Genomic DNA, 14,026 nt, shown 5'->3' on the forward strand with positions numbered 1-14,026 from the left:
CCTTTTGGAAATCCATGTACACTATGTCAACTGCATTATCCTCATCAACCCTCGCTGTTACCTTCATCAAAGAACTCAATCAAGTTAGTTAAACACGATTTGCCTTTAACAAATCCGTGCTGGCTTTCCTTAATTAATCCACACTTGTCCAAGTGACTGTTAATTTTGTCCCTGATTACTGTTTCTAAAAGCTTCCCCACTACCGAGGTCAAACTGACTGGCCTGTAATTGCTAGGTTTATCTTTACACCCTTTTTTGAAAGGAGATAAGTCAGAAGGAAAGTCATTTCAAGCTGTTCTCCTGTAGCTCTTAGTGGTCAATTATAAGGCAACATGGCAGACAACTAGAAAGAGGTCACTTGCCTGTCCACCCAGGATGGTGTATGCTGTAATGCGGGTGAAATGAAAGCTGACATTTTTATTTGAAACCCAATCAGTAAATAATGACTGATGGGTGAGTAGTTCTGTCTACAGCCACTATGTGGTGCAACAACTCTGAATCACTTGATTCACCCTCTCCTTTACATTCATGTGAACCCTTTACTTTCATTTCAGTTGGTACAACCAATCAAAACGCACCAGACATTCAGCAGGCATTGACGTCAATGGAAAGGAAAATTGGACCGGGTGTATAACCGGCGGCCAATCTGTTACCACCAGTTTCCCAGCTACACCCAAGATGAAAATTACCCCCCATATCTTTCCACCCCAGGCTCAAGCCCAGCCCTGAAGATGAGATGAAAGTCTCCTTTTTCTGCCATTAGTAATGGTCTTATCCAAAATGAGTTTGGGCAGTTGCGGTTGAGTTCCTAAAGGATGTAAGTTCACAGCACAGAACAGCTCACAATTTTGCACAAGCTGGCAATCTCATTCAGAGAAATCAACAGAGTGACTGGGAATGGAAAAGTTCATGCTGGTTCAGTAGGGATGCTTAAAATTGGTGAGGAATAAGGCACATTGGTAGCAGGGCAGAAGAAACTTAATTGTGCATATGATTGTGCTGCAGCTGAACTCAGTACTTGATGCTTACACCAAGTGCAAAAAGTAGAAAGGCGATCCATTCCCCAGAAATGGCATTCCTCATCTTAGGGAACAGAGAATAAACCTGTCACTTTAAACCGGATTTCCTGATAAAATTGTAACTCCATAATTGCAGGATGCAGTGTTGCACTAAACACTTCCTGATGTATACAATACACTACACTACAAAAAAATGCAGCTTTCTGCTTTGGCCATTGAATCTATCTTCTATCTATATTTTTTATACATATAAAGCAGTTCTTCTGTCCGTCATTCCATCTGTCTGCCTGTCTGTCCGGCTATACACTCTCAAGTTATAGAGCGTACCTACACGTGTGTTACATCAAAAGAAAGCTTACGATTCTAGAATGGTCGTAAGTGTATTTACGTTTCGGTGAGACAAAAATTGTGCCAGCGGTATCCAAAAAACGTTCAAAATTCCGCTCATTATCTGCTCATTAGCATTGAGTGACGTCGAGGTCGACCAATCGTACGGTCGAGCGACCCGACGGTCGACCAATCGCTGCGTGGCGGGGGCGGGTTCCTGGCGCGTGCGGGCGGGCCCTCCTAGAGTCAAGTGACGGGACGATTGACCAATCCTACGCTTCGGTGACCTGATGGTCGACCAATCGGTGCGTGTGTGGGCAGGCCTTATCGTTCTGAACCGAGGTGAGTCGCCGCCATCTTGATTCCAAACTTTTCATTTTTTCCCGCTTTCTGCGTCTTTAAAAAAAAAGTTGCTTTTAAAACACATAGGCCTAGAAATTCGGTATGGCCCCGCCAGGTCTTTTGCGCCGGAAATTTTGCGCTCGCCAGGATTCCCGTAGCGCCCGCCTAAAATTCAGTTGCGATGGGCCAAGACGGCGGCGGGCGCTATTGCAGGGTTTGGCCACCTCGCTAGGGGCGATGAATGTCACTTTCAGGCGTCCAGCTGCCGCTGCGGCACCCGATGCGGTGCGGCAGGCTGGGGTACTGCAGGCCTCCTCCTCCTCTTAAGGAGGAGCTGCCTGCAGCCGTCAGATCGCCGGTGGATTCCCCCGGCAAATGAGCCCGGCACCACGGAGAAGTGCCGGGCTCGCGGGACTCAGACATCAATGCCGCGGGGGGGTGGTGCAGGAGTCCGGGGAGGGAGGTGCGGGCAGGCGGCCGCTGGGAAAGCGGCCGGCCGCCGCTCCACCTTTATGCGCCGGCCTTTCGGAGCTGCAAGACCCCGTTTCACAAACGCTGTTTGCGGCTGCCACGGGCGAGGCGGCCGCAACTGAATTTGGCCATCGGGCCGGAATAGCATTGCAACCGGGGCGCTGCGCACACCGATGACGTCATCGGTGCCGGCGCGGCGCTACCGGCTAACGCCGATGTTAGGGTCCATCTGAATTTCGGGCGATAAAAAACTTCAGGCGCAAACCACTTTATAGCCAATAAGTGGGCGCAAACGCAACTGAATTTCTAGGCCATATTGTTTTTAAAAAAGTTAATTACTTTCTAATCTCATTAATTTTCCTACCTTTCCCCGTTTTTGCAGGTAGGCCTCGAAGCCTGGGCGTCTGTTGCCAGCCATGCTGGACCCTAGGCAATTGTTTTGTGGCAAGCTCCTCCCACCCCCCTCCCCCCCCCCCCCCCCCACCCCTTCGGTCACCCCCCCTCTCCTCGGTCCCCCCCCCCTCTCCTCGGTCCCCCCCACTCTCCTCGGTTCCCCCCCACCCCGTCTCGTCGCTCCCGCGTCCACTGACTCAGGCGGGAGCACGGGGTCTCCTGGGCGGTTGCGCCCGTCTCTCTTCCCCGCTCGGCGATCTTGAAGCGGGCTCGGGCGGGGGGGCGGGGCTCGGAGAGCGGGGCTCTCGGGAGGGCGGGGCGGCCGGGGCTCGGAGAGCGGGGCTGCCGGGGCTCGGAGAGTGGGGTTCTCGGGAGTGCGGGGCGGGGCTCGGAGAGCGGGGCTCTCGGGAGTGCGGGGCGGGGCGGCCGGGCCTGGGAGAGCGGGGCTATCAGGAGTGCGGGGCGGGGCGGCTGGTGCTCGGAAGGACGGGGGCTCGGAAGGGGGGGAAGGGTTATCCCGGCAACCGGGCGTGGCCGTCTCTCACAGCCTCAAGGCGGCTCACGCCTGTTCCCGGGGCTTGGCTCCATTTGCGGCCGCGGGCCACTCGCCCTCTCTCCTTCCCTCTGTCTCTCTCTCCTTCCCCCCCTCCCCCCCTTCTCTCCCCCCCTCCCCCCCTTCTCGCCCCCTCCCCCCCTTCTCTCCCCCCTCCCCCCCTTTCTCTCCCCCGCTCCCCCCTTCTCTCCCCTCCCCCCTCCCTCTCCCCCCCTCCCTCCCTCCCCCCCACCTCCCTCCCCCAGTCGCTCTCTCTCTTCCCCCCAGTCGCTCTCTCTCTTCCCCCCAGTCGCTCTCTCTCTCTCTTCCAACAACAACATACCCTCGAAAAAGCCTCGGCACCTCCGGGCACTCCAGCTAGTAATAATATAAATTGGACTGTTGATCAGGCAACTGATTTTTGTCTCATTACCACCTCGTTTGCGCTTAAAAACAGGGTAGTAGCCGCCCGAAAATAAAGCATATGCTTTAAAAATAAACAGGTCTAAAACATTTCTATTTACTGGCCGAATGTTGACTCCCACTTCTTTATTTCAATACCCACCTACTTTAGCATCATCATGGTGGCAACTAGGGATCCAGCTAGAATGCAGCATCAGTATATTCTGGGGTAATTTTGCAGGTTCTGATCTATTTTTATGCCGCAAAGTTCACCGCTTTAAGGACCTCTACTTCCTTCTGCTTTGCTCATGAATTGCTCCAATGATAATATTGAGTAAAAGAAATTGCATTTATATAGCACCTTTCCCTGAGCAACTCCTTTCCCCAGTAGCGGACCAGCACTGCAGTTTCTGGCCACACGGGACAGGCGGGCACCAGGGATGCACCTGAAATGATGCTTCTGCCCGCCATCCTCATGCTAATTGGTTGCCCTCCTGCAAACTCCAGCATGGTCATCACTGGATGAAACTGGCGGGTGTGAGCCCAGCACAATCACTGGGTTCATATCACAAAGTAATTCAGCCCCTTAGTAACATGAAGCATATTATATAACATTTTCATTGGATAAATACTTGAAGAAAAATTTGCAGGGATACGGGGAAGAGCAGGGTGTGGGACTAACTGGATTGCTCTTCGAAAGCGCTGGTGCAGACTTGATGGGCCGAATGGCCTCTTACTTTGCTGTACTATTCTATGATTCTATGAAAGCCAGGAAACTGTGCAGATGGAAAGTCAGCAAACGACATATTCATGTACAATAGCAAAATACTGCGGATGCTGGAAATCAGAAATAACAACAGAAAATGCTGGAAACACTCAGCAGGCCAGGCAGCATCCATGGAGAGAGAAACAGAGTTAACAGGGGGAATTTTGCCAGCCCTGGGGAGGCGGGACTGCCAGGAAAATGGCAGAAACTGGGAGCGGGTACCGAACCCGCTCCCAACCTGCTTCCGTGCCATCTTTCCGGGAGGCGGGTCACCGACTCGCGCAGGGACTCGTCTCCTAGAGGCAGGAAGGGGATTACAGCCACTTATTAAGAGGATTATCCCCATTTTACCAACCCAAGTGCGGGCTCCCCGATGTCGGGAAATCCCGCCAGGGTCAGCGAGGCGAGCAGTGGGTCTGCGGGGGTGAGGGGGATCGAAAGTGCGCTGAGGAGGTGAGTGATGGGTGCAAGTGTGGAGAGGTAAGTATGTGAGGTGAGTGAAAAGTGTTAGAAAAAGTTTCTTACCTTTGTTTCTTCCTGCAGGCTTCAACCCTTGGGGATCCGGAGGCTCCTCATCTCCACGGCAGAGATGACAGAATGGCTGCTGCGTTCTCCGATGCAACAGCCATCTGCCTTCTGCTCATGAAAGAGCTTTGGTGAGTCTTGAGTACAAGGACTCACCAAAGAACAGAGATTGTCGGTGTTAGATGAAACGTCATACGCTGACGTTCTGTCACCGGCTTTCCCTTAATTAGCCTGCTAAGCCTGCAGGGCGGGCTTAACAAGGTCAATCAAGGGAAAATAGCGTGGGTTGGCCGGACGTCATTGGGGGCGGGACTGAAACCCGACAACCAGCAGTCCTGCCCCCAACGCGCCCCCATTGATAAAATTCCCCCCAACGTTTCAGGTCTGTGACCCTTCGTCAGACTGGTAAAAGTTGGAGATGTAACAGGTTTTAAGCAGGTGCAGGGAAAGGGGTTAGGGGAGGAAGGAACTAAAGGGACAGTCTGTGCTAGGATATATAGGACATATTCATATAACTAACCTGTTAGTGTGAGTGTCTGGAAGTAGCCAGTGTCTGCTTTGTGTTTCTTCAAAGAGGACAGTTTGTTTAAGGTAGCACCAGTTTGGTGAGTGGTGGTGGTGGAATGCCTATTTTGTTGATTATTTGGCAGCAGGAAAGTCAGTTACACGGGAAATGGAGAATAATTATCAGTCAATTATGACAATAATAATATAATAAAGGATTTCAGATGATGCCATGGGATATGAAAACGAAGATTAAAGGTTCTTAATCATCTTCATCGGACCCTTAGATCATTGCTTTCAATTCAATAGGAGGCATCTGTTCTTATTTTCTAGCATGCATTTTGCCGAGTTTTCCTTGTATTAGATGTTTTCTATCTTCACAGTATTTGTGTGTTTGCTGTTGCTGTTGGAATGGTGTATTTTGTGATGTATATATTTGTAGGAATGTTAGTTTGGTAGCTGAGGAGCTCTATGGATGCTGGCTTGTACAAAATATTGGAGGAGCAGGACTGAGGAAATTCATAATTTTTCCCCAAAAATGGAAGGTGATAGCGATGCTTGAAAGAATGTGATAACAGTTGTTTAAACCTTTTTACGCAATCAAAGCAACCTACAGTAGTGTCTGACACCACACATAGAAGAGAGAATGACACTAGGGGAGAAATGTTCAAACAAACTACAGCTGGGAAAGCCATGCTGATTCATCTTCAGTAAGCAATGTACTGTTGCCGTTTGGCATGTTATTTTTATGCTGGTAAAACCACTGGCTTTGACTTTGGATTTGGCAGGCCTGTTCTCCGCGTTACTCCATCATTAGTGGGTTTAGGATTTATGAGGAACCAGTGCAGGCCTAATAAATTTAAACAGTCAAACCTTGAAGAATGACAGACAATAAAAGGTATCACAACAAATAGAAATAGAGCATTGGCCACAGAACCCCATCTGACCCTTCCCAGCCAGACAGGTAATGAGCAGTAACAAGTTTCCCGTCCCACTGAGGCAAAGCCTAAACCCTAAGGAAGTAATTCACATAATTGAGGGTGCTTAATTTTAACATTAGTGAAATAGTTACTTCCCGAAGTTGAAACCTATGAAGGGCTTCCAATATTGTCCGATCATTTTTATAGTGAATTACAGAAAAATTCATGAATATGTTAAAATGATATGCCTTTGTTTTACAGATGACCCCTTTGCAGTTGACCTTAACTCAGATTGGAACCCACCGACAGAGGAATGGGGCAACTGGACAGGAGAGGAAACCGTAACAGCCCAGGAAGTAAGGAAAGAGAAGCTGAAGGTAATAATGAAAAGGTACTACCTAAACAGAACTGCTAATGAAAAGACTCAGGACTTCTTAATGTCCTACAATAAAACTCAATAGTAGCTCTTTTGATTTGTGTTCCAACTCAGTTTTAACACTGGAAGTCAGTTGTGGAATACTTCACATCAACTAGCACACAGCATGTGACTGAGCTATGCATAGCATGGTGCAGATTGATGTTTTGAAAATATTTAACTTGTCTCATTTACTGTAAGCTTTCTGACTAAGTCATTTTTAACCAAATTTAATATTGGCTGTCATGAAAGTACAGCTCTGGAATTTGCGTTGATGACATCAGTACATTTTTAAAGAAAGAATTTGGTTTTATAAAGCAGCTTTCATGACCACAGAAGTCCCAAAGCTCTTTAAAGCCAATTAAGTATCTTTGAAGTGTCACCATTGTTGTAACGTAGGGAAACATGGCAGCCAATTTGACACAGCAAGTTCCCACAAACAGTAGTAAGATAAATGACCAGATAATCTGGACGGAATCTTAACTCCCAAAAACGGGTGGGTAGGGGTCGGTGAGATGTTAAAACTTTATCTGCAGCTGCAGCCTCCTCTGGAGTGCTCCCCGCCTGACTGGAAGTCAAGCCTGTTAATCAGGCTGACCTCGGAGCGGAGAACCTGTCAAACCTAAACTACGCACGCTGTGGAGTCAAAACTCCACGTCATGCGGGGAAACCCGAACTTCCGGGTTTCCTGACAGAAACTTCGCCCCCCCCACCCTGCCCCTGTCAAGATTCAGGCCTCTGTTTTAGTAATAACAACAGAAAATGCTGGAAAAACTCAGGTCTCTTAATGTCTCTTCTCTTTTGTTCTCTCCCAGCCTGGCCTCTTAATCTATTTCATTTCCTGTGCTTCTTTAGTCTTGACAAAGGGTTCACCTGAAACGTTGACTCTATTTTCTCTCCACGGATGTTGCCTGGCCTGCTGAGTTTTTCCAGCATTTTCTGTTGTTATTTCGGATTTCCAGCATCTGCAGTATTTTGCTATCGTACTCTGTTTTAGTAATGTTGGATGAGGGATAAATATTGGCCAGGACAAAGGGAGAACTCCCTTGCTCTTCTTCGAAAGGTGCCATGGTATCTCTTACGTCAACCTGAGAGGGTAGCTGGGGCCTCGATTTAACATCTCATCTGAAAGATGGCACCTCCAACAGTGCAGGGCTCCCTCAGTAGTGCGCTGAAGTACCAGCCTAGTTTCTTTAACCTTTAGCAGCTTTAACATTGAAGAATGTCCCAAATGCCATGTATTTAATGTGAGTGAGAGACCAGCGATTAAAAAGGAACTCCAATGACTTCCCTATGTTGCCATTTTTTCCCATTGTCTAGGTGTCTGAAGAGGAAGAAGAAAAATCTCAGGTGAACCCTGCTGGCAGTGGGAAGTCAAAACGAAAAAAGAAAAAGAAGAAGGGCAAGCAAACAGAAGATTCTGTTGGAAGCGAAGAGGTATGTTCACTTTGTAAAAGCCTAAAATGAGTAGTTTGATCTGTTGTGTCTCAAGGGGTTTTATACCCTTACCTATATAACAATTAAGAAGGACTCCAGGGTGGAGAGTTTAGTTAACGGCCATTTTATTTACAATGTGCTGCTTCACTCAATGCACTACATTTCCCATAGTGCATTGCAAATCACCACTACGGTATCCCATGTGGGACAATTCTAATACACATTCAAAATACACAACATATTTCCTCCCCCTTAAAATAGAATGTCCACAAAACAGAATAACTGAAAATGACTATAACTTTGGAAGAGAGGGTAGACTACCTCTACACTCCGCTAACCCTGGGGATTATTCTGCCCCATGCATACCGGTTAGCACTAACTGTAACTAAGGCGCTCTGGAGGCTGACTTTCTCTTTGGGGGTAACGCCTAGTCTCAGGAGCAGGCTCTGGCTGGCTCTCCCGTGACCCTGCAGGCGTGGCTTCCTCCCTCGATGGCACAAGAGTGGATGGTGCTGCCATCTCAGGGTCGGACGACCAGTCCCTGCTGGAGCCCCCAGCAGGTCCTTGATCCTCTGTTTCTTGGGTTACCTGTGGCGACTGTCTTGGCAGTAACTGGTCTACATGCCGTCTCCATGTTCAGTCGTCTCCGGTGCGGACTCGGTATGAAACGGGGCCCGTCTTTTGAATGACCGTAGCCGGGACCCACCGCTCCGGGGTGGTGCAGCTACGCGCGAGGACTTTGCCCCCCACCACAAAGTGTCGTTCTTTGGACCTCTGAGCTCGTCTGCTGACTTGATCCTGCTGATTGGCGTGCACCACTGCTTCTGTGGACGTTGGCCTCAGCAGGTCAAGGCGTGTCCGTAGCTGCCTTCCCATGAGTAGATAAGCAGGAGATGCTCCAGTCGTAGCATGAGGCGTGTTTCGGTATTTCAGCAAGAAAGCATTCAGGCGCTGCTTTAGAGGTGCATCACTTCTTGCCGCTTTCAACGCGCGTTTCAGCATTCTGACAAATCTCTCCGCCAATCCATTCATGGATGGATGATAAGGCGCGGAGAACGTGTGCTGGATTCCATTGCTGTTGAGGAACTCCTCCATCTCCTGGGATGTGAACTGTGTTCCATTGTTGGTTACGATCTGCTCCAGCAGACCAAATCGCCCGAACATCTCTCTCAGAGTCTCGATGGTTTTCTCTGTAGTGGTAGTGGACATTACTGCAACCTCCGGCCATTTGGAATGGGAGTCCACCACGACCAGGAACATCGCTCCTTCCACTGGTCCCGCGAAGTCCAGATGGATCCGTTGCCACGGTGTCGCCGGCCATTCCCATGGATGCAGTGGCGCTGCTCTTGGCGTATACCTGGTTGTCTCGTATGATGGGCATGATTTCGCTTCAACTTCAATTTCATGATCCAGACCGGGCCACCAGAAGTAGCTTCGTGCCAGCTCCTTCATCCGGACAATACCACAATGTCCTGAGTGCAGCTCGTTGAGGACATGTTTCCGCAGCTTTGGTGGTATGATCACTCGCATGCCCCAAAGGAGGCATCCTGACGTGACAGACAACTCCTTCCCTCGTGACAGGTAAGGTAGGAGCTCAGGTGGTGCGTCTGACACCCGTGATCCGTCTTCTCGCATCACCCGATCCAGCACCTTGGATAGCGTAGGGTCCACTCTGGTCTCTTTTTTGACCTGCCGGGCCGTGACAGGGGCATTGCTCACCATGTCAAAGTAGAAAATCTTCTGCTCACAGCCTTCAGAGGGCACAGGCAGCAGAAGTCTTGACAATCCGTCCGCATTGCCATGTGCTGCTGACCTCCGGTATTTGATGTTGTAATTGTGAGCACTTAACATCAGCGCCCAGCGCTGCATCCTGCACGCTGCCAGGGAGGGTATTCCTGTGTGTGGACCAAAGATCGATGTCAGAGGACGATGATCCGTCAGCAAGGTGAATTTCCTTCCGAACAAGTAGTGATGGAACTTTTTGATTCCAAAGATTATGCCCAAAGCCTCTTTTTCGATCTGCGGGTATTTCACCTCCGCCTTGCTCAGGGACCTTGACGCGAATGCAATCGGCTTCTCTTCACCTGAGGGAAAGATGTGGGACACGACCGCGCCGACGCCATAAGGCGACGCGTCACAGGCCAGCTGAATCTGCAACGATGGGTCAAAGTGCATCAACACTCTGGGGTCAGTCAAAGCTGCTTTGGCTTTCTTGAATGCAGCTTCACACTCCTTCATTCACGCCCAGGCCTTGCCCTGACACAGCAACTCATGTAATGGCTTCAACAGTGATGCCAGCTGTGGAATAAACTTTCCGTAATAGTTCAGGAGACCTAAGAATGACCGCAGCTGGCCGACATTTGTAGGTGCAGGAGCGTCGGCAATGGCTTTCACTTTCGACGGTGCTGAGTGTAGGCCGTCCACGTCGATGACATGGCCTAGGTACTCCACTGATGGCTTGAAAAATTCGCATTTGTCCTTGCGAACACATAAGCCATATTCACAGAATCACAGAAACCCCACAGTGCAGATAGAGGCCATTTCGGCCCATCGAGCCTGCACCGACACATATCCCACCCGATCCCTATAACCCCTACACCAACACATATCCCACCCTATCCCCGTAACCCCACGTATTTAATCCCCCTAATACTAAGGGTCAATTTATCATAGCCAATCAACCTAACCCGCACATCTTTGGACTGTGGGAGGAAACCGGAGCACCCGGAGGAAACCCACGCAAACACGGGGAGAATGTGCAAACTCCACACAGACAGTCACCCGAGGCCGGATTCGAACCCGGGTCCCTGGCGCTGTGAGGCAACAGTGCTAACCACTATGCCACCGTGCTTCAAGTCTTCCCAGTGTCTTCGTCAGGTTCAGCAGATGCTCGTTGTCGTCCTTTCCTGTGACAAGGATATTGTCGAGATAACATTATACCCCTGGAATGCCGCTTAAGATCTGGTCCATAGCCCGCTGAAACAATGCTGGTGCTGACGTTATACCAAAGGGTAGGCGGCAGTACCTGTAGAGGCCTTTGTGGGTGGTGATGGTGAGGTACTTCTGTGAGTCCTCTTCTACATGCATCTGCAAGTAGGCTTGGCATAGATCAATCTTGCTAAACTTCTGACCGCCTGCTAGACCCGCGAAAAGATCTTCAATGATGGGGAGGGGGTACTGTTCAGCTGAGAGCACAGGATTCACTGTTACTTTGAAATCTCCACATAAGCGAACCGCACCGTCACTCTTCATCACTGGTACCATGGGCGTGGCCAACTCACTGTGCGAAACCAGCACCAGGACCCCTATCTTGACCATGCGCTCCAGGTCAGCCTCCACCTTTGGCCTGAGGGCGTAGGGAACGTTCCTGGCCTTCAGGAATCGTGGCTGGCTGTCAGGCTTCACCTTATGTTTGACCATAATCCCCTTCATACTCCCCAATTCTCCGTCAAAGACAGCCGCATGCTTTGTCAACACTGCCGCTAGCCCCGCCTCTTCGACTGACACCGCATTCACTTTTTTCCAATCCAGATGAATTTTCTCCAACCATGGCCTGCCCATCAGGGATGGATAGTCACCCTTGGACCACGTAAACTGGCAGCATCACGGTTTGTCCATTAAGCTCCACCTTGACCTCCGTCTTACCCAGCATTGGGACTGTTTCCCCAGTGTAGGTTTTTAAGATGAGCTTGGCCGGCGTCAGTGATAGGTGGTTCAGTTTTTCTTTGAATAGCTTCTCTGAAATCAAGGAGACAGCGGCCCCCGTATCCAGCTCCATTTTGACCGGTATTCCCTCTAGTAGTGGAGTGACTCCATAGCCTGATGAGCCTCCATTCACCGTTAACACATGGAGATTCAGCTCCCCATCAGAGTCTGTGTCACTGTCTTCCTGTTCTTGTTTCACCATGTGTAGGTTTTTCTTTTTAGAACACCAGTTGGATGTGTTTCCTTGTTTGTTTTTGTGTGTCTCTGTGTAGGATTGTTTGCTTTGCCCTTTACACACACGTTCAATGTGTCCTTTCTTTTCACATTTCCGACAAGTCAGGTCTTTACACCAGCAGTCAGATGGCTGATGACCTGACCTTCCACATCTGTAACACTCTCTGGCGCCCCTTGCATGCTTATCCGGTGTAGCTGCTACCCTGTGCACTCTTGTTGCAGCCCCCAACAGCTGTGCATCTTTAGCTGCTAACTCCATAGACACAGCGAGCTCCACTGCTGATTTAAGCGTCAGTTTGTCAGTCGTGAGCAAGCGCTTCTGTGTTGCTTCACATCTTAATCCACACACAAACCTATCACGGACAGTGTCATTTAGAGTTTCACCAAACTCACAATGCTCAGTTAGCTTCTTTAGCACTGCAACATATTTGGCTATGGACTCACCCTCCCCTTGGTTTCGTTTGTGAAACCTGAACCTCTCGGCAATCAGCAGCGGCTTGGGTGCGAAATGTGTTTCCAAAACTTCCACAATCTGGTCATATGTCTTAGCGCCGGGCTTATCCGGATGCATCAAACTCCATAACAAGCCAAATGTTTTTGCTCCGATCACACTGAGGAACGTCGCCACTTTCACGTCATCTTTAATGCCATTTGCAGTCACGAAAAATCCGAAACGCTCTGTATAAGCACTCCATTGCTCCGCCATTTCATCAAATGGTCCAAATGCTCCGGTTAGCATAGCCATTTTGTTTTTTTTTTCTTTACAGTCCTTTTCCTCCACTTTTTTTATTTTTACAGTCCTTTTCCTCCACTTCGTTTCACTGTATCGTTACTCTCCCCCTTCTTATTTGTGTAACACACGAACCGCCACCTTTACAAGGCGATTGCATCAGCACTAAACTGCGGGCGCGCCATTAAGAAAAGACAGGAACTTCTTACTTTAAACATCGCCGATTCCAGTGCAAAGTGATGCACAAGTCCGTCGTCCTCGTCGCCAGTTATGTTGTGTCTCAAGGGGTTTTATACCCTTACCTATATAACAATTAAGAAGGACTCCGGGGTGGAGAGTTTAGTTAACGGCCATTTTATTTACAATGTGCTTCACTCAATGCACTACATTTCCCATAGTGCATTGCAAATCACCACTACGGTATCCCATGTGGGACAATTCTAATACACATTCAAAATACACAACAGATCAGCCTTCAAGTAAGTCAGAAATGAAGCATTTTTTTGAGAATTTGAGAAACATCTTGATCTTTGTTATACTAACACCAATAAACACTACTTATTTAGCGTCTTTAACAGAGCAAAATACTCAAGGCACCAGGCAAGGGGGGAGAGGGAACAGACACTGAGAGGGATTTTTATCTTTTCAACAGGAGGTAACAAGGAGGGTCGATGAGGGTAGTGCGTTTGATGTAGTCTATATGGATTTTAGCAAGCCTTTTGATAAGGTCCCGCATGGCAGACTGGTCACAAAAGTAAAAGCCCATGGGATCCAAGGCAAAGTGGCAAGTTGGATCCAAAATTGGCTCAGAGGCAGGAAACAAATGGTAATGGTTGAAGGGTGTTGATACAAAAATTGGCCGTGTGGTTGATAATGAAGAAGAAAGCTGCAGACTGCAGGAAGATATCAATGGACTGGTACGGTGGGCAGAACAGTGGCAAATGGAATTCAGTCTGGAAAAGTGAGAGGTAATGCATTTGGAGAGGGCTAACAAGGCAAGGGAATACACTATAAATGGTAGGACACTGAGAAGTGCAGAAGATCAGAGGGACCTTGGAGTGCATGTCCACAGATCCCTGAAGTTAGCAGGACAGGTAGATAAGGTGGTTAAGAAGGCATATGGGATACTAACCTTTATTAGCTGAGGCATAGAATATAAGAGCAGGGAGGTTATGCTTGAACTGTATAAAACACTAGTTAGGCCGCAGCTAGAATACTGTGTACAGTTCTGGTCACCACATTACAGGAAGGATGTGATTGCACTAGAGAGGGTGCAGAGGAGATTTATGAGGATGTTGCCTGGG

General features: G+C 49.0%; 1 protein-coding gene across 3 annotated transcripts in view; it reads left to right on the forward strand.

Annotated features, from left to right (window-relative positions):
- Window positions 1-14,026, forward strand: part of LOC147112523 (uncharacterized) — a 100,713-nt gene that overhangs the window by 70,745 nt on the left and 15,942 nt on the right. For all 3 annotated transcript variants that reach the window (XM_085996851.1, XM_085996852.1, XM_085996850.1), the window contains 2 exons: window positions 6,463-6,578; window positions 7,937-8,053. In XM_085996851.1, coding sequence (XP_085852977.1) covers window positions 6,463-6,578; window positions 7,937-8,053 — 233 coding nt within the window. The remainder of the gene's footprint in view (window positions 1-6,462; window positions 6,579-7,936; window positions 8,054-14,026) is intronic.

This window comes from Somniosus microcephalus, chromosome 9 (assembly GCF_052327205.1).
Source record: "Somniosus microcephalus isolate GS21.2 chromosome 9, FLI_Smic_1.0, whole genome shotgun sequence".
Classification (NCBI taxonomy): domain Eukaryota; kingdom Metazoa; phylum Chordata; class Chondrichthyes; order Squaliformes; family Somniosidae; genus Somniosus; species Somniosus microcephalus.